Source organism: Ictidomys tridecemlineatus, unplaced genomic scaffold (genome assembly GCF_052094955.1).
Source record: "Ictidomys tridecemlineatus isolate mIctTri1 unplaced genomic scaffold, mIctTri1.hap1 Scaffold_91, whole genome shotgun sequence".
Lineage (NCBI taxonomy): Eukaryota > Metazoa > Chordata > Mammalia > Rodentia > Sciuridae > Ictidomys > Ictidomys tridecemlineatus.
The window spans coordinates 3,703-25,323 of NW_027526141.1; the positions used below are offsets into that span (position 1 = coordinate 3,703).

The window sequence follows — 21,621 nt, forward strand, 5'->3', positions numbered from 1 at the left end:
CTGTGACAAAATATAAAATATTTGACTCATTCTCTTATTTATGCAAACCATATCCCATGCATTAGTATAGAAAATATATACAGTTGTATATAGTAAGACCAACATGTGTGAAACAGGAAGTCAGAAATGCAGTGACTTGACTTAAATTGAAAGTGACTTATAATTCTGGAACTAAAACTAAGTTCAGAAATCTAGTTTCTGCACTGTATGTGCAGAAACTAGATTTATTACATTAGAAGAAGAGGTAAAAAAGTTGAATTTGTGGATAATCTTGACTCAGAATTCATAGAACCTTTGGGAGAATTTTTCATTTGACATATTTGGTGTGTCTTTGCGGCTTAGAGCTATGTGTACACAACACCCACCAGCTTTTCCACTGACCACTAACATGATATGCCATTTTCTTGGGATATTGAGTTGTGACTGAAAACACAGTCAGAATAATCTCTAGTGGATATTTCATTTTGTCTCCTTTTGCATTCTGCTACAAACACTCAAAGATTGAGCAATTGAGACTTTTGACATCTAGTATTATGCAAGTGAAATTTAATACCTAGAGTATTCATTTTTAATAAGTAACTTAATTTTTTCAAAATATGTGCTGTCTTCATCTTTTACTCACTTTTATATCAATGGCTTACAAGCAGATGATGTATCTGCTTGTATGAGTAGGTATATATTTGTTTTCATTTTACTTAATTGATTTTAATCCTACTTTTCAACAGAGTAATTAAGGTTGTACTCTTCTATATATAAAGTTTGTATTTGTAGTCTTTAAGAAATATACTGTTTTTTAATCCAGATCATCGGGTAACATTTTATTTTCCCCTCCACTCTCCTCTTATCATATGGAAAGTGGACCACACACATCATTCTACAATTGCCTAGGAACAGTGGTTACCATGGCATTTGCAGTTTGATACATCAAATACAGCTGTCTGTACTTCCAAAAATATGACTGGTTTCAGTAGAGAAATGCACTGGCACAATATATTTAATCTTTCCCAGATATAAAGCATATTTTGTTATTGTGGTTTTCATAAGGTTCATTTCAAGGGTCAGAATAACAAAAGCAATGGTGAATGCTTATATTATTGACTATTAATATTACATATCAAGTTTAAAGAATATTACCCAGTTAATGTCCACAATAACCCTCTGTATCACTACTTTTTAGTTTTCTGCCCAGTTTACTTCTGACCGAAATGTAAAAAAAAAAACTATGCTTATTATAAATTTAAATTTTAGATAAAAATATTATTCAAAGAACAATGGGTTGTGGGATTAATGTGGATTTCTCTTCCTTATCTATTAATATGCAAAAAAGTTGTTTCTCTCTAAAATTGCACAAGATATTCATAAAACCATATTGAAAACCATCAGTGTTAGGAGGCTTTCTTGACCAATCCTTATGGTTCAAAGTTCGCTTAGCCTGTCTGCCATGGGAGAGATTCACCTTTCAGTGGTAATTGGTTTGTGATAACAGAGGCCAGGGCAGAGAGAAGTGGGCATCTTTCCTAGAATGATGGTGATAAGCTTATAGAGGTGGGGCACTGTCTGGAATGAAGCCAGCTATACATCTTTGGTGCATTTTTTGGAATCAACTGAATTGGCCCCAGTTTGTTTACCTGTTGGTGTTGCATATTCCCCTACCCTGTCCCTAGAAAGACTTCTGCTAAAATGATAACAGAAGACTAGAGTTAACACCATTCCCTATCTTTAAGCTTGATCATGGGTTCTGCGCTCTTCTGGTTCATCCTGTCTTTTCCCCACAAGATATACTATTGAGAGAGGCCCTCATCTTTGGTCTTTAACAAAATGTAATAAGCAAAGGTTTCTCAATAACAAGAATTGGTTGTATGCTATCACACAAAATTGTAGGGCTTATGAAATGAAAGTGCATGTTGTTCAAGAGAAGTGTAAAAACATTTTCAGGTCATAACACAAGTTGAAAAATTTGTAATTTATTTCTTCTTTGCATAGAGAAGGGCTGGAAAAAAGAAGTATATTGTGGCAGAACAGGAATTGTCGTGGTTTGGAGTATGGTTACATTCTATTCTTGGGCCTATGATTTTTTTTTTTGTCCTTGTCATTTTCTTTTCCATCATCATCTTCATTGAATTTCTCTGTGGCTTGGTTTTCTTCTCTGTAGAATAAGGTTTTGTAACTGTGTTCATCAAAGTGTCTTCCAGCTCTAGTATTGTAAAATTATTTTGATCCTTTTATTGTCTTTTAAAATTGGATGAAAGGGCTTTGTTGTGGGAAGCTTTGATCAGTGGTAATGAGATGGTGATGCCTACTTCAACTCTGTGAGGATTTATGAAACCTAAACTACAGAAACAACTTAAGACATTGAATAATGGACATCTTTCTCCCTGGACTCCTGAAGGACCACGTGGGTATCACTAAAAAGTGCTCAAAGACTTAGTTTCATGAAGATGTGTTCAAGTTAATGAAGTTGCTTAGATATTCAAGTTAATGAACTTTAATATTTCATACTATCTCATAGTATTTACAAGGAATATATAGCTGGCAAAGAATAATGTTGATCTGTACCTTAAAATATATATATATATAATTTATAATAATTTTACAGGATTTCTTAGGTTCTCTCTATTTACCCCGATCCTCCCCACATGTGAAAATAATATTGTAAACAGATAATAAAAAAACTCCTAATAGATACATTAAATAACATTATTAAAATTAGGCTACTGTTTATATGCCTTAATTGATTTTTTTCTTTTTGTGTTCTTTTCTAGAATGCATTGATTCCAGTGACCCACATCTTATGATTCACCTAATGATTAATAAGTGACCTAGTAACTAGTGCAAAGCTAGTCCTCAGCTAGTCATCAGTCTTTTGAACATTATTTAATTCTGTTTTCAACTTTTATTTAGTTTCATTTGAACCAGTGAATTTTGATTTGGATGAGAATTGTGGGACATTAACGATCTGGCCTGGTTTTCAACCTGACGTTGCCCTTTTTGCTAGAGGATTCTGTTTTTTCCTTGTAGTGTTTCCCTTTTCACAGAGCACACGGTTTGGTGATGTGTGTTTCTATTACAGGTGCAGTGGTCACTAATGGCAGACAGACTTATCAGTAGCTTTAACTAAATTAAATAATTGAATATCTCTAATGATTAACCATAACAGTTTCTCCTGGTAAATAGAAACCTATTTTCTCATATTGTAAACCCTTTAGACTTAAAATAATTAAATTTTAACCACTGTTAAATATATATGTGTGTATGTATGTGTGTATATATATATATATATATATATATATATATATATATATACACACACACATATATAATTTGACCAAAGGAAATGTATCCTGGTTATAAAAGGTAAACATTTATAAATTATTCTTTAATTAATTCTTCATGTAAACTTCACCTGTTAGATTGTTCAGATTTATATACTCTAATGCATATTCACGTACTCATCACCAGCATTTAACAAACTAGTGTTAATTATTTAACTTTTATTAAAGTCCTTCATGGTATGATGAAATAACTTGAGGTGATTAAAGGTGGAGAATTTTAGAACAGCGAATTCGGCTTATGCAGCAGACTAAGCACAGGTTCCTGAATATTGAACACTGTTGGGTTTTAAAGTTGATCATAACTGAGATTGATTCCAATAGGACCCCCAATTTCACTTTCACCAAAGAGAAAGGCAGTCATAAATATTTCCTTTTTTAAATATCCATACTTTTCACTTTAACCTTAATAACTATCATGTTTTTATTTTGTTTACGGAATACATTCACATGTCATGTAATAACAGCTGATAAATATGGAACATGTACTGTGTACTAGGCACCATTTTATATATGCTGAGATCATTTAAGGATCACAGCACCTTTTAACATAGATATGGTTACTTTTTATAGATGAGGAGACTGAAGGTCACAGAGACAGTAAATGACACATTTCTTGGTTCTCCCCCTAGTGTTGACCCCATAGTCCATTTTGGGGATCACCATTATGGTGAGCTATCTTCCAACATAAAAAAAAAAAAAAACTTCTATGAACCTCCCTCTGGTTCACACTAGGTGATTGAATTCTGATCAGTGCAAAAGTACAGTTACTTGGAGACTATTGGAAGCACATCCTGAAGGACACAGGAGAATATATTCTAAATGGAAACTTGTGTATTACTTAAAGAACTGTCGTAATTTAGGAAGTCTACTTTCTTGGCTACAATCTAACCAAGAAGTACTAAAGGGTTTTAATGTAAATACTCCATTTTTCCTGCAGACTTTCACCCAAGAAGAGGATATGTTCAGTAGATACAGACCATCTTTTCCTCAAGACCAAGTACTCCTCCAGGTTTTCTTAGTAGTGATATTTTAGTCAACCTCAAAAAACTTCAAATTTGACTTTTAGTAACTTTGTTTGGCTGTTACCTTGGCTGACTGAAGCTCTTTTCTGAGAGTCTCTTTTTATAAAAACAACTAACCTCTTCTGTATCCCATAGGACGACTGAAAATATAAAGCTATTTTTAAATGCTATTACTGGTGTTACATCTCAAAATTTACATTTCTATTATTAATCTTGTGTTGATTAACTAATCTCACAATTCTTATTAATTCAGAACTCCTGCTTTTGGATCATCTTATACTAATTGTTACATTTATATTTTGTCTCTTTATTTAGCAAGTTTTCACTATTAATTATAAGATGGAATCTAGTTATGACAGGCACAAGTTCTACCTCATATCAATTAGTAAGAATCATGTCTCTCCTAATGTCCTTGTTCTGAGGGTCTGTGGTTCAAACTGCAACTCTAGAAATGTACGCCAATTTATACCAGTGTTTTGTAGAATGACTATAACATATATGCTTCCCAAGGTATCCATAGCTTTGCATTCCCTCAATTGTCTTCATAAATGCTATTTATTTATTCTGACAAGTTTTAAATTCCTTGTTCATAGAAATATACATATTCTGTACAAAAATGCTAGCTTATTTTAGGATCTCTAGACTGATAAATATATGAATATGTGGGTATTCTGTATTTGAGTTATGGATATGTTTACATGAATTTGTGAGTATAAAAATTCCTCTATTTTTAAAATTTCTATGCTGTCTGCTTTACTGTATTATGAAAGTCTTTAGCTCTTAAACACTATTGTCTGTGAAGTTCATATCATGACTGCTTTTAGCATGTAATAGGTGAGATTCATAAGTGACAGTGATTGAGAATATGGCCTAAGGTGGAAGTATTTTTATTATATACCTCATGAAAGCAATCAGTCAAAACATGAGAAAGATGAAACTAAGGAGGAAGATCAAAGATGTCATTCCTTGGTGTGCTTTTACTGCATTGTTACTAATAAACCAGGTCTGCAGTGATAGTGATGCTTGAATAAGGCTAAACTGAAGTCAGTTTCTCAAGAAATAACATCTTTAGATTTTTAGAGAAATATTTTAAAATGTTCTTTTAGCATTTAACCACTCCTTGAGTTTCTCTGAATTTGCTAATACTATGAGAGATCAAGTGAAAGTTTCAGACCACAGAGGCATTATAATCTACTCAAATCAGTATTTACTGCTAATTCCTCACTATGTTCTATATCATCTCTTTATTACTGAGGATCCTTCTCTTGAATTATTTTAGAGGTCTGTTGGGGATCCATCCCATGACCTCCCAGTGGGGGATGATCACGATAGTTAATTAGAATTGACTTTAGTGGTTCAGAATCAAAATATGAGTTTGAGTGGCAGGTTTTCTTTTCTTGCTAGATTATTAGAGGTTTGAGTTCTGAAAGAAGGAACAGCGTAATATGATGGCAAGGGCTAGCTATAACTATATATCAACTGATATGGTAGAAGTTTAATATTTGGGGGGATGATGAGATCACCAGCCACCTTATCTCTCCTTCCTTAAGAGGAATTATGAATGAGGGGTTTGTATAGTATAGAATCTGCCATGTAGGCTTGTGTTTCTGTCTCTGTAGTGATCCATCGTTGTCTTTAGTATCTCACACAGTTGGCAATGATGATAGTTTTTAAATCATTTTTTTTCTTTTGGGGCAGGTTTTTTTCCTCTGGCAGAAGTATTAGAAAGTTATGAAATAGTAAATTCGTCACTTTTTTCTGGATGTGTAGCAAAGCACAAAGACAGGGAACTTCTTATGTATTGGACTATTTTGCTTGGATGTACATACATGGTCCTGTAAGAGTGGAATGACCCAAATTTACACAAACATCTAGTCCACGTTTATCAAGACTTCTTACCCATGAAGAAGAAAATACAGAATTCATTTTCCACTCACTTAAATATTTATTGAGAAACTTCTGTATGCCAAACAATTGTTCCAGAATTACAGCAATGAGCAAAATAGAAAAACAAGTTCCTGCCCTTATAGCCAATTTCAGTGGAAGCAGATAATAAACCAGTAAATAAGCCAAAAGCTGTTAAAGGCTTATAGTAAAAAAGTAAAGCTTGGAAATGGGATAGAAAATTTTGGAGTCAGGGAGGAAGGCATTGAAAGGTGACATGTGAGAAATAACCAGAAGGAAATGAGGGAGAGAAACATTAAGCTATCAGAAGGAAGAATGTTCTAGGTATAGGAACAGCCAGGGTAGCCATCCCAGGAACTCTCCAGGCACCATGAGAGGCAGCAAAAAAGCCATTGTGACTGGAGTGAGCTATTCTGTCCTTGCAGATGGTCAGAGACATATAGGAACCAGGACATCAATTAAAAGGACTTAGATTTTCTGTGCCAATTGGGAAAATACTAGAAGGTTTTGAACAAAACATCCTAAAGTAACTTACACACTTTAACAGGATCTTTTCTTCCTGCTATGTTGAGGAAAGACAGTAGACATTCAGTGTACAAGCAGAGCCCTGTTAGAGTGTTGTCAATGATTCAGACTCTATGGTAGAAGTCAAGCTGATGCTCAGTGTCTTTTAAGGGAGGAGCCAACAGGGTAGATTTGTTATGGATGATGAGAGAGGAAATGACAGCAAATAGAAAAATGACTTGCTCTTTGCTGAGATAAAGACCATGAGAAGTACAGGGTTTGGGTAGAAGGAAGAAAAGGAATGACTGCTAAGATTTCAGGTTTAGACGTGCTAAGTTGAAGTGGCCTTGCCGTGGAGACCAAAACAGGTCATCAGATGGAGTAGACATGAGTTTACAATCATCAGCATGTATATAAAACTTACAGGTAACAAATCATCAAGAAAGTGTGAGTATAGATATTAACAAGAATATGGCCAGAGTTCTGGTGACACCAATGTTGGTCAGAAGATGAAAACTAATGCACCAAAAAAGCAGAGCAACCAGAGTATGGATCTGTTGAGAGTGAGAAATGTGGTGTTCTGGGTAAGAAAAAGCACTGCAGAAGGGAGGTCATGTGTGTTTATTGCTGCTAACAGGTCCAAAAAAAAAGAGTTCTGAGAGAAATGACCACTGATTTATTTGTGGTCAAGGTCATTGGTGATTTTGATAGGAAAAGTGTTAATGGGTCAAGGGTTGGTAAAAATTTAATTGGGAAACTCAAGTGGGAAAAGAGAAATTGCAGAAATAAAGTATGAACAATTCTAAGTTTTGTTATAAGTCAAAGAGCAAAGATGGTGTGGCAGTTGGCCAGGAGGCATCAATCTGCCTGAGGAGGCAGGATAGTCCTAGGTTCTGCAGACATTCACCTGCCAGGAATGTGAGCAGTAGCCACTTGTAGTCTGTGACCTCAAGGACCTTATCTTGGGCAAATATAAATTCTTGAAACATTTTCCACTGATACACTGGTGCTAAAAAGAGATAGATTAACTAAGACAGCTATTAGTGTACCAGTACTCTTCTCCTTTTAAAACCTTACTTTACATTCAATAATTTCTCTGATTCTTCTGTAAAAGTTAGTTTTTAACTGTATTTCTCAAAAGCCTTTTAAATTTCAATTTGTTATTTTCATATTTGTCCCCTGTCCTAGTCTAAGTTAATTGGGGAGGGATATATTTTATTTTTCCTTATATTTTACCTTACTTCTGCACAGATTTTCTTTGTTCCAAAACTATTTTTTTTAATAAATTACTATTGTGCTTCATTTTGGTAGATGATGGATTTGTTTTAAAGATCAGTGTCTTCATAAGGTTTGCAATTAATTTCTATTCATAGGATTGTGTTTGGTGGTTTTGTTTTTTACAGAGGCCCTGTGAAGCAAGCATAGTGAGAACAGGCTCACTGCGGCTCAGTAGCTCCTCCATTGGGGAACTTCATCTTTGAGGAGAACAAAGTGAAAAGCACCTTCCCCACCCTCCAAAGCAGCTCAGCATTCAAGTGATGGAAATGGCCAAGTGACTGGTAATGTTACTTTTCCACATTAACACTTTCATTTGTATTATGTTCTGCTTAATACAAACAGAAATGATATGTTTGTCTTTTTATTAAATAATGATATTTAGGATTTATAAATAGTCCCTGATTATTCTCACTTGACTACTTTCTATGAATCTGCAACACAAAATAAAATGACAAAATTATATGGCTTCATTATCCGAAAATGAGCAGATTGTAATTTGTAAACTTATTTAGAAAACATTGCCACTCCAGGATTGACTTATATAGTGAGAGAAATGAATCTAAGTGGAATTTTGTCATTTCACAGTTGGGTAGTAAAATGACTTTTAGCAAGGTCAAGGCTCAATTCTTTCTGGATTATATATAAAAAAGCTACAGTGAAGCTGTAAAGGTGCTTTATGTATGAGGCTTGTTTATAAATTGTGTTGTTCCTTTCAGCCCTGCAGTTAGTAGATGGGATTCCTCCAGACAGTGCTTTGGAAACAAGCTCTCCTGAGGGGCCATCCAGCCCAGGTATGACACCTTGACTCCACTCTGTGTCAGTACTGAAAAAGAATTTCCATGACAGTTGAGGAATAGATTTAATTAGAATGCTCTATGAAAGAGATCAGATTCTTTGACCTCATTTCCCAAATTTATTTCATGAAATGAATTCTCCTTCCCTTACTCCCCCCAGGAGTAGGGATTAGAGTCTAAAACTGGCACAAAATCAACATTTCAGTTCTGGAATTATACCTGGAGGACTTTCCCTGTTTGGTCTCTTGTTTTTCCTTATTCAATGTCAGGTTGACATTTGTTAACCTCCTTCCCAAGAGTACTGACACATCATAGTTAGAAACGTTTAGTATGTTTTGGGAAAAAAATTTACATTAAAATATAAGCATAGTTTTTTAAGCAATGCTTCTAGGTATAGATTCAATGACCAGGTATCCTACTGTCATGGTAAAAATTTGTTACCCTGAAAATACTTTCTATTATATAACTTGCATTATCAGTTCTCCTCAAATAAGTAACTGAACTAAATTTTATTAAAAGCATGTGCACTATGATAAAATTTTATGTGCATTTTGACTTATATGTTCAATTATCAATATTAAATTTGCATATATACTGGTATATATTGTTTATAGGATATATTCTTCATCCCCATGTTTACCAAATTTGTAATCACATGACTCACATTTTACTTATGCCTGTATCAACATGTGGTTTTATATATGCTTTCATACATAATTTCACAGTATATTCTTATGAATATTGATATTTCCCAATTCACATATTCATTCTTACACTAAAACCCTAACACAATCCAAAATTTTATATTGACCTTTATGTTACTTCTATAAGAAAGGCAAATTTTACTTCAATCCTTGTACACCAATAAGAATTTTAAAGTGTATTTTGACTTTTATTTTCAATGATCAATATTAAATTCACATACATATCACTGTATATAATTTATAGGGTATATCCTTGAAACTCCCTATTTACAAAATGTCTCATCATATGATTCATATAACAGTCTCCCTAATGTCATACCATGCATGTTTTTTATGTATTTTTAACATATTTTCACACATTCATCTTATGAATACAGATATTTCCCAGTATACATGTCCATTCTTTAACCCTAATCCTAACTCAAACCAAATTTTTTATTATCTTTACATTACCTTTCTATCTAAATCCAGTTTGACTTGAATCCATGTTTTCCAATAAATTTTAAATTGTATTTTGACTTCTATTTTAATTGTTTAATGATAAATATGCATCTATACTAATATATGTAATTTATAGGTTATATCCTCACCTCCACTTATATACAACATGTATAATCACATTACTCATATTGTATTCTTCTCTGTGTTATAACATGTATATTTATATATGTTTCAGTACATTTTTAATGTAAATACTTAGGACTGTTCATATTTTCACATACACATGTTAATCTTTAACCCTACCACTAACTCAAACCAAAATTTCATATTAACCCTAACCTTACCTCTACATATTAACCAATTTTACATAAATCCATGTGATCAGGTGTATATGTACCTGTGAGTGCTAGCTGTGCTTACTGGTTCAGATATGTACGTGTGTGTATGTATATATACATATATATATCTGACAGGAGACCTCAGCAGTCTTGTGCAGCCAAGCAATTGCATCATCACTACCAGGTCCCTGGATTGGCACCGGCAGGTTTCCATGTTTGGCCAGAGTTATTTAGTGCTGAGCACCGCATTGGCCAGAACTCCAGTCCTCCCAGAAGTTGAAGCCAGGAGGGCTGTGAGAACTACCTTGGCTCCAAACAGCAAAAGTTGTGCATGGACCCCAACCTCAAGCGCTACTGCAGGGGAGTGGGGGTACGACACAACATTCCTGCACTGCCTCCTATACTGTGGCCCAGACAAGGAACCGGCACCCTACGCCACCTCCTGGGCAAGTTCTGCAGCGCCCCCTCCTGCAACACAAGCCATCCTCCCCATCTTCCCGGGAACTCTACTTCCCGCTCGCCCTCCCTGCACATCATGTGGCCCCACCCCTATATTGTTGGGCACAGCCCTGCCCTCAACTCATAAGTGAATGCATGATGCGCACACGAACGAATGCAAGACGCGGTCATGCTCCACGCGCACATGCATGCACACACACACGCACGCACGCATGCACAGACGCACTGCTAACTACTTCTGTGCAGTGGGTTTCCTGCGGCCTAGAAGTTTCAGGCAGATGGTGGAGAAGCGCGTGTCTTCAAGTAGCTGAGGACCTACCTTTGCAAGGCTGCCTGGCCTGCTCTGCTCCTGGCCAAGAAGCTTTGTCGCCCTCTGGGATGAAGTCCCTTCTAGCTTTCAACTTTGCGGTTCCTGGTGAGGATGTGAGGCTTCCCACAAAGGCAGCCTGGCACTCACCACTGTGCTCCTGTTGGACATTGTGCATCCCAGTGGAGAGCCTCAGGTAGAGAGGGCACCAGTGTGTCCAGCAGTTTGTGGGGTGCAGCACTGGCTGGAGCGGCGTCATGGGACCAGAGCTGGGTAAGTAATGCATGAGGAGGAGGCAGAGTGTGTCTCTCTCCCTGTAAGGTGGTTCATGGATGCGCGGACCCTGCTGAGTCCTATATGGGATAGGAACCTTGCTGGATAGTTCTTAGGGAACCAGAAGCAGGGTGGGGTACGAGGTGGGAGGGGTAGAGGTGGGTGAGGTAGGAGCTCCGTGGGGTAGGAGCTGGGTGGGATAGTGCAGGGGAGGGTGTGCTCTGTGCTATCCATGGGAGGCAGTGACTGAAGGGGTGACCATGCTGAGGCTTGTGGGGGAAGGGTCCTGGCTGGAGATCTTAGGGGACCCGAGCTGGGTGGGGTAGTGTCTGGGGAGAAGGCGCACTGTGCCTGTTGTTGCTAGACATTACCTTGTAACATTCCTGGGCAAAGTCCCACCCTCAACACACAGGCGAGTGCGTGAGGCACACAAGCTTGGGCGGGCATATTGCAAGCTGTTTCTGTGCTCTGAGTTTCCAGGCATCCAGAAGTGGCCAGTAGACAGTGGAGAAGCATGTTCCTCAAGTACCTGAGATCCTTCCTGCTGAAACTGGGAGCAGAGCCAAGGTAGGGAGACCTCCAGTGTCCTCAGCAATGTGTTGTGTATGGCCCTGGCTGGAGAGGTGTTGGGGGACCAGACTGGATGGGGTAGGTGCTAGGTGTGGTAGTGTGTGACGAGGGGGCACACTGTTTCTGTAAAGTGTTGCCTGGAGAGGAAGCTCATGCTGAGGCCTTTGGGGGCACCGCCCTGGCTGAAGAGGCTTCAGGGGAACGGAGCTGGGTGAGGTAGTTGGTGGGGAGGGGCACACTGTGTTTGTATCTGTGAGGAGATGCCTGGAGGGGGCGCTCTTGCTGAGGCCTGTGGGTACAAGGCCCTCACTGGGGAGGTGTTAGGGCACCAGGAACTGGATGGGGTAGTACATGGGGAGGGTACTTGCTGAGCCTGTCACTGCAATGCAATGCCTACAGTGGGTGCTTGTGCTGAGGCTTGTGGGGGTGCAGTCCTGGCTGGAGAGTTATTGGGAGACCAGAGTGAATGGGGTGGAGCTTGGTGGGGTAGGAACTTTTGTGGGGAGAGGTGCACTGTGCCTGTTCTTGCTAGGGGTTAGCTGGAGGGGGCAGTTTTCCTGAGGTTTGTAGGGGCACAACCCTGGCTGGAGAGGTCTTAGGGGACCAGAGCTGGGTGAGGTAGTACCTTGGGAGGGCTGAACTGTTTTTATAACTGTGAGGTAGGGCCTGGGAACATCCCAGCACATATTCCCGCCATTGACACACATGTGCATGCAGTTTGCACACATTCACTGATTCATGCAGGAACTTATTCCAAACTGCATCTGCACAGTGGATTTCTGGGCAGCCTAAAAGTATACTGCAGATTGTGGAGAAGCTAGGGCCTTCAAATCACAGAGATCCTTTCTACTGATGGCTGCCTGGGCTGCTCCAGTCTTGCCCCTAGACTATGTCACCCTCTGGGAAGGTGTCCTTGCCGTCCTTTCTCATTTATGGTTCCTGGTGAGGATGTTGGGCCTCCCACAGGGGCAGCATGGCCCTCACCACCACCTCCTGTTGGTCCTTGTGGACTTATGAGGACAGTCTCAGGTAGTGAGGACTCCAGTGTCCCCAGTGGTATGTGGCATATGGCCCTGGGTGGAGAGGTTTTAGGGGACCGGAGCTGGGTGGTGAAGGAGTTTGGTGGGTAATGTGTGGTGATGGGGCACACTGTGCCTGTCTCTGCGAGGCAGTTACTTGAGGGGGCGCTCATGCTGAGGTCTGGAGGGGGCGCACAGCCCTGGCTGGAGAGGCATTGGGGATTGGAGCTAGATGAGTTAGAGCTGGGTGGGGTAGTGTGTGTGGAGGGGGCATGCTGTGCTGGCCCCTTGAGAGGGGCCTCTTTCTGAGGCCTGTGGGGGTTGGACCCTTGCAGGAGAGGTGTCCTGGGACCAGAGGCTAGGTGGGTTAGTGTGTGGGGAGGGGGCACTCAGTGCCTGTGGCTGCAAGGTGATGACTGGAGCAGACACAGGTGGTGAGGCCTCTGGGGGCGCCACCCTGGCTGGAGAGGTGCAGAGGGACTGGCAGCTATGTGGGGTAGTGGCTGCCTGCTCTGAGTGAGTGCCTGGAGGGGGCATTAGTGCTAAGGCCTGTTGAGGTGGGGAAGTGTGGCATAGGAGTTAGTGTGCTGTTCCTGGGTGCTCTTGACATGAGCTGAGTGGGTGTGGCAGAGGTTGCAGGGCAGTGGGGCAGAGGCACTTGGGTGCTGTTCCTGGGTGCTCCTGGAGGCAGCTGAGTTTGTGTGGTAGAGGTTTTAGGGCTGGTACCTGGCTTCAATAGTGGGGCCTTGTTGGGGGAGTAAGTGTGAAGGGAAACTTTGGTTGGGGGCTAACCTGAATGGGGGGATGTTGAAGGGAGAAAGAGGAACACCTGGTTTAAATGGGAGTATGCATGTATCATTTTTAAAGTTGTGCATATGGTGTATCATTTTAAAAGCTGTGTTCTAAACTTTATCTGCCAGTGTTTTCTTTTGTTTGTCCCCCCAAAAGAGTAAATTACAAGTTTTCAGTGTAAGTCTATTCTCTACATTCTGTACATATAATTTATGTGTTTTTCTTGTACCTTTTATTTTATTACAATTAGGTGATTTGTAATGATTCATTGTTTATATATCAATGACTTTCATATTTTAAATCAATCATTTTTATGGAAACCATTTTTGTAAGTCCTCATTTACTTTGCTTTTTAGTTCACTATTTCCCAGTAAGTACAATTACTCATCCATTGGCATTTCCCTTTTTGCTGTGCAAAGTATTTCATTCTGAAATACTTTGATGTGTATTTTGTCCAGTGTGTCTTACTCAAGCTTCATGGAAATTTAATTATCAGTTGTTTTTGTCTGATATTCTTAACTTCCACTCATTTACTGGCATATGTCATCACTTTGTTCTTCTTTAAAACTGAGTAATATTCCATTGTGCATATTGACCACATTTTCTTTATCTGTTCGTCTGTTGAAGGACACCTAGGTTGGTTCCATAGTAAAACTCTTTTGTGAGTTGAGCTACTTTATAGCATTGATGTGGCTGCATCACTGTAGTTTGCTGATTTTAAGTCTATTGGAAATAGACTGAGAAGTGGGATAGCTGGGTCAACTGATGGTTTCATTCCAAGTTTTCTGAGGAATCTCCATACTGCTTTCCATGATGATTACATCAATTTGCAGTCCAACCAGCAATCTATGAGTGTGTCTTTTCCCCCACATCCTCACCAACATTTATTTTTGCATATGCAGTAAGTTAGGAGAAACCAGAATGACAACACTTTACCTTCTCAATCAAACAGCATCATGCTGAATGATCAAAGTTCAACATTAACTGTACTTGACAACAGATGTTAAGTTTCCCACCCCCTACTCCATGAAATAAGTATCATCTGTCCAATTCTTGTAGAAATGTTTTGCCTAAAACAGATCATGAGGAGGCAATCAGAAACATTCAAATTCTGCAGAACAACTGTTCAGGACACTTCCACAATGTCAGTGCTGTATAAAAAATGTCAGAAAACCATTATAGATTACAGGATTCTAAAGAAAAATGACAACAAAATGCAACATGTGATCCTTGATCATATCCTGTATATTTAAAAAATCCAGCTATAATGGATTTAGGAAAATTTGAATATGGAATATATACCTTGATAGTAGTTTCATATCAATATCAAATTTCCTCAAAGTGATATTAGTATGGTGGTACAAGAAAATTTTCCTATACATACCAAAATATTAAAATTGATGAATTTAGCTGAATACATATTGGTGTCATGCTAATCTTCATTTTTGCTTAACCTCATTTACATATAGAAAAGTATACAGATTATGGTGCACATTATTTTACTGTTCTTGAAACTTTCCTATAGGATTAAACATTTTAAAATAGCATTTTAATGGGAAAAAAAAACAGTGTTAGACAAAGTTCTACATAGTCTGAGTTAGTTGCACCTACCTAAGCACACATTCTAAAACTAACTTTGCTTCTACCAGATGGCTCTTCTACTTGGGGCAGTGCTCTGAGGTCAAGGTAAATTGCTTTGCCTCTTACTAGCCCTTGCCTCAAGCCTCAAAAATCTTTGGGAAGTAAAACAGTGAAACATCACAGGTCCACTATGTCTTGTGGAAGCTTTGTACCACAGACAGAATTCTCCATAGCCAAGGAGAAGAGTTACACCTAGGATTGTTTACCACATGGAGATTTTCTTAGCCAGGTGTGTGTCCCTCCTGCACCCCACTGCCCTACCTGAGGGACAGGGCTGGCAAATTTGCAGAAGTCAGGGAGGTCAAAAGCAATCCTGATTTCTTCCTTTTGAAAATTCACATGTTGGAAGTTCTCTGGTGGGCTGAGATGACCAAGTGTGGGGTCAGCTGGCAGGAAAGCACTCCAAGTAGCTCCTTCCACCTCCCTACAAGCTCCCATGGAGAGGCCAGGAGAAGCAGCATATGCAGTCAGAAAACAAAAGGACCCCATTCTTCCCCAAGTGTGGGCTCCCTGCACTGGTTGGTGTGAAAGACTGAGGGGAAGCAGGGAGTCTCCTCAGGCAGGACCCTATGGGTTTCTTCCTTCCCCTCTTTTGCCAGCACCAAGCTCCTAAAGGCAAAGAGAGCTGGAGAGAATTCTTGGGCAAACCCAGTGGGAAGTCCTGAAGGAAACAACATTTCCTGTGAACTTGCTTGTGGGGTGGCACAGTGATTAGTTAGAACTTTACAAACAGATGCGGGCATATTTGTCTTCCAAGCTGGTAAAGCAAGTTTTAGTGTAGCAGGGCTCAAAGTCATTTTCAAAGTCAAATGTTATCAGTCTATTCCCCATTTGCCAATCATACACCCATGCACTCCACTCAGAGCAAGCACATATGTTCAAATGCTCAGTTGCCTGTCTCCCCCCTCTGCCATCTCTCCATGCTTTGCCTTCCTCCCAGGTGCACAGGCTGTGGAAGTACTGACTGTGCCCAGTGAAAGACAGGAAGACGAGTCTCAAAGAACCTGGAGCTTGCTCTAATAACTTGGCTTCTCCTTCAAAGAGCCTTCTAAACTCCCTCCACTCCTTTCCTCCCACTCAATGAAGAATAGTAAAGCTCAGATTTTGCATAAAATTCTTGTTCTATTAAAAAAATCTGTCCTCTCTTATTCGTAAAGCAATCCAAGAGAAGGATTATGCATTTGATTGAATTGGTTGGTTTTGTATCAGGTCTCTGAGACAGGACAAACATTTTAAGTGAAATCACACATTCAAATTTTGTTTGTATAGTCCAGTTTCACCTGGAAAAGTCAGTATGTTACTAAGAATATTTTCTTCCATCTTCAAAGTGGTGAAGTATTTGGAGGCCAGTACCCAGGGTTGTGAATTCTTCCCTCAATTTTATTATTTCATTGTTTTCATTTGAGCTTCTTTATAGCAATGTAAATATATATATTTCAACAGTCCATCCCAGACAACATCAAATTGTATAATTTTACTCTTGACAACATCTCTGTGGCACTGACTAGAAAGGGTTTATTTACCCTGGGAAGAATATCAATTAAAAATCAAATGTTCTCAAAACTCTTTACACTTATGTTGGAGCTAAATAGCACAAGAGCTACCAGAGTTCTTCCTGCTACTAATATCATGGTTTCATGGTAAGACCAGGCACAGTATGAAGAAATAAATTTCAGTAGCAAAGGTAGGTCCCTCTCTAACAATATATATATATATATATATATATATATATATATATATATATATATATATATATTATTCAACATAGAAGATAATCCTAGAAGAAGATAATGCCTGCATTCCAGCTATGGTGCTGCCCTGAGCGGCAGAGTGATAGAAGGGGATCTTGTCATTGCCCAAAACTTTTCCCATGCCAGGCTCCATCAAACAGAACCCTGAGGGCATCATATGTGGCCTGGATGTATCGAAGGACCTTTCAAATGCCCTGGCGCCCACATTGCTCCTCCCACTGCCTACCCAAGACCTTCCACTGTCCCTGTTGTAACATCTTTGTGGACATAGTGTTCCACCTCCCTGTCCGCTCACCAACCCATCCCTGGACACCTGGTCAGGACCAGGAAACTCACAGCATAAGTGGGCCACAGGTGGGTATGAGACCATCTTCCCAGTCTGCTAAAAGTGGCTCCCTGCTACTCTTGCTCACTTCCATCTGTTATTGCCTCCAGTTCTGCACCTGTCCTGGGAGGCTGGCCTTGCTTGCACAGGTGCTGACATGCAAAGGGCATCCCCTCTGTGCTGAGCCTGGTGGAGTCAGGGGGAGGAAAGGCAGTGACTGTGCCCTCCCCTGGCTTGCTGATACTAGATTCCCAGCCTTTTTTGCTGACTGCTGCCTGGTCCTGGGGATCATTGCATGCCTTGGTCTGGGTGTCCTAGTTGTAGGGTTTCCTGGTTCTGAGTGTGTTTGTCTGATGTGCCCACCCTACTCTGGTTCACAAGTGCAGACGGCTGGTTGGGCAAGGGTGTTTTTTCATCCTCATCCAGTATCTGAGAAAACAGAGGCCCAGAGTTTTTATGTCCTGCTCCAAGTGACACCAGGCGGATCTTGTCTCTAAAAATCTCGCTCAGAACAGGTGACCTGATGTGCTATGGGGCTAACTGTGCCCTAACCATGGAAATGCCAGGTTGTCCTTGAGATGAAAACCTGTGTGTAGGGCCAAGAGCAGGAAGCCTAGGGGGCTGAGTTGGGGAAGACCTGAGCATTTGGGGGTGATGGAAGTCAGGTCAGATAGACCCTTGAGGTCTGCCTCCTCTCCCCTAGGAGTTGGACCACCACTGTGGGCAGGTGAGCAACAGCTTGAGGTATCTGAACATCTGGCATTTCCTGCTGCTACTTGTGTCCCTTTGCCTGTACCTGGGTGCCCTTCTGGTGATGTGCATCGTCTTCCTTGTGGCCACCACAGTGATGTCATTATCCTTGGACAAAGCCATTGCTAGCCACACAGTCCCAAGGGCCCACACTGGGAATAGCATTCCTATAGAGTATTTATACATTCACCAATTGAAGGATTGTTCATTGTATCTAGTTTTTCCACAGTGTTTTAGTTTTCTTTTGTTTGTACCAGGGATTGAACCCAGGGGTGCTTAACCACTGAGCTGCATCTCTGATCCATCTGCCCCCTTTATTTTTCTTAAAGTTTTTTTTTTCTTTTGAGTCAGGGTCTCATTGAATTGCTTAGAACCTTGCTAATTTGCTGAGGCTGGCTTTGAACTTGCAATCCTTCAGTCTTAGCCTCCCAAGTGGCTAGAACTTAGGCACACGCCACTGTGCCTAGCTAGTTTTTCACAGCTATAAAGAAAGCTGCTACAAACATTGGTGTACAGGCATGCGAACCTAAGTTTTCATTTCTGTTGGGTCAATTCTTAAGGGTGGTATTGCTGAGTCATAAGGTAACTGTAGGTGGAACTCTGTAGAAAATGGCCATTTTTCTTTCAAAATCACTGTACCATTCCTAATTTCTACCAGCAAAGTATGAAAATTCCAGTTGCTCCACATCCTTACCAACATTTCACACTGTCATTTGTTCTTGTTTTGTTTTCTCTTTTTATTGAAGCCTTTCTAATAAATGAGTAGTGGCATCTCATTTAAGCTCCAGGTTATGTTTTCCTAATGAGCAATGATGTTGAGCTTATTTTTATGTCTTCTTGTCCATTGGTAGGTCTTTGGCAAAGTGTTGGCTCCAATCTACTTCTCTTTTAAAAAATATTGTTTTCTTTCCTTACTAAGTTATAAGGGTTGTGTACACTGGGTTGAGATCTATGTTTTCCAAATTTTTCTTGCAATCTGTGGCTTTTCATTCAGTTTTCTTCATAGCATCTTTCGAAGAACAGAAGTTCTTAGTGGTGTTGTTTTTCCAGTTCTGGAGTTTGAATCGAGGTGCTCTGCCACTGAGTGTTGTTATTTATTCTACTTGGAAAATCATGTCCTCTGTGAGGAACAGTTTTATTTTCTTCTTTCCAACATGTGTGTTTTTATTTTTTTTTCTTCTTAGTGTTGACTAGGAATGATAGGAGTGGGCATCTCTGCCATGAGATTCCTTTAGTATGGCAATCGCTTGATTAAAGGCTCTTTCAGGAAGACTGGTGGGTAGCATCAGTGGGGGGAGGTGAAGCTGCAGACTCTGAGACAACTGAAAAGACAGAGGATCCTGTCTGCTCATCACCTCCCATCCTTTTATTCAGCACCCCACCACTGCCATATGTGGTTCCCTCCCACCTGTGACTCTTGAGCTTGGCCCTTTTTCCTCAGCCCTGTGGTCTGCCTGTCTTCTCCTCTGTCCAGCTTCACTCCATCATTGAGTTTGCCTGGCAGCCTTTTCCCTTCCTCCATCCTGTGGTTCTTCCAGCCCCAGGTCAGGCCATAGGCCCTTCCTCCTCTGCTCAGAATGAGGCCCTCCATGTCCAGGATCACTATTCTCAAGGGACCTAAATGTGGTCTGCCCTCTGGGATTCCCCAGTCAGGGTTCCTTTCTATTATTGGAAGCACCCATCTCAGGCATTGATCCCATGCTCCAACTTCACTCCCTTTCTACTCTGCCCCCTGACTGCAACTCCTCCTGGAGTCCCTTGCTTGGTGGTTGGTGGCAAGGTCTCTCGAGCCAGACCTCATAAGTCCAAATCACAGCTCTAGAACTAACCAGCAGGGAGACCTTAGGTAACTACTTAGCCCCTGGTCAGTCAACTTCCCTATCTGTAAAACAGAGATTGTGGTATAATTCATGTAAACCACATAGAACAGTGGCTGTACCAGAAAGTGCCCTGTGTGTTGAATACAGACCACAATAAATGTTGGTGGATGAGGATGTGGGGGGAAAGGTACACTCATACACTGCTGGTGGGACTGCAAATTGGTGTAACCAATCTGGAAAGCAGTATGGAGATTCCTTAGAAAACTTTAAATGGAACCACCATTTGACCCAACTATCTCTCTCCTAGGTCTATTTCCAAATGACTTAAAATCAGCATATTACAGAGACACAGCCACATCCATGTTTATAGAAGCTCAGTACACAATAACTAAACTGTGGAAACAGCCTGGATGCCTGTGAATAGATGAATGGATAGAGAAACTGTGGTATATATATACCTAATGGAATATTACTACTCAGCATTAAAAGAAAATAAAATTATGTGCAGGTAAATGAATGGAGTTAGAGAATATCATGCTAATTGAAGTAAGCCAATCCTCAAAAACCAAAGGCTGAATGTTCTCTCTGATAAGAAAAAAATGGAGGAAGTTTGATGAGGCAAAGGGGAGGCAGAGGTGAGGATGGGGCATGGGGATAGGAAAGTTGGTGGAATGAGATGGACATCATTACCCTAAGTACATGTATGAATGCACATATGGTGTGATGCTACATCAGGTACAAGCATAGAAATGTAAAGTTGCGCTACAGTTGTGTACAATGAAATAAAATGCATTGTGCTGTTATATATAACTAATTTAAAAAACCAAAAAACAAACAAAAAAAGAAAACCTAAGGCTAGCATGGTCTGCTACAAAGCTCAATAGACCTGGTATTTATGATTCTAGAACCACTCCTGACCTTTTTCCATGACCCAATGCATGTCATCCCTTCTTGTGCTAAAACAGAAATCGACATAAAATTTGAAGGTAGACTGTGACTCAAACATCATTGCATTCTCAGTAGAAACACAATTGACCAAGAGAAAGCTGAAAAAAATGTTCAACATTACTAATCCTTAGAGAAATGCAAGTTAGAATCATAATGAGATACCCTCCCACACCTATTAGAATGACTATTATCAAAAAGACCAAAGAACCAGCGGCACATGCCTTAATACCAGTAACTCAAGAGGCTGAGGTGGGAGGATTATAAATTCAAGGTAAACCTCAGCAACTTAGTGAGACCTGATCTCAGAATAAAACTTAAAAAGGTCTGCAGTTGTGTATCTGGGTAATGTACCCCTGGGTTCAACTTGAGTATAAATAAAAGAAAAAGAAAGACAAAAGATATTAAGTACTGGTCTGGATAGGGAGAAACTAGAATTCTTGTAGAATGTTTGGTGGAATTTAAATTAGTCTAGTCATTAGGAAAATCAATATGGGAAGTTTCTTTAAAAATCGAAAATAGAGCTCAGTTGGTAGAGTGCTTGCCATGCATGGACAAGGCCCTGGGTTCAATCCCCAGCACCAAAAAAAAAAAAAAAAAAAAAAAAATTACCCTACAGTCCAGACATCCAACTACTTGGTATATATCCAA

The 21,621-nt window shown here is 39.9% G+C and overlaps 1 protein-coding gene across 13 annotated transcripts in view; it reads left to right on the forward strand.

Annotated features, from left to right (window-relative positions):
* The first annotated feature begins 3,768 nt into the window (after positions 1-3,768).
* Positions 3,769-21,621, forward strand: part of LOC144374857 (palmitoyltransferase ZDHHC8B-like) — an 81,970-nt gene continuing 64,117 nt past the window's right edge. For 5 of the 13 annotated variants that reach the window (XR_013434119.1, XR_013434122.1, XR_013434123.1 and 2 more), the window contains exons 1-5: positions 3,770-4,341; positions 8,167-8,322; positions 8,758-8,832; positions 10,454-11,357; positions 11,831-11,924. Coding sequence is in view for 6 of the 13 variants with exons in the window: in XM_078037619.1 (XP_077893745.1) it covers positions 11,342-11,357; positions 11,831-11,924 (110 nt within the window). In the remaining 7 variants the exon portion in view is untranslated. Of the gene's footprint in view, positions 4,342-8,166; positions 8,323-8,757; positions 8,833-10,453; positions 11,358-11,544; positions 11,925-20,332; positions 20,534-21,621 lie in introns of those variants that run through there. The other 8 variants (XR_013434124.1, XR_013434120.1, XR_013434121.1 and 5 more) reach the window with 6 other exon arrangements.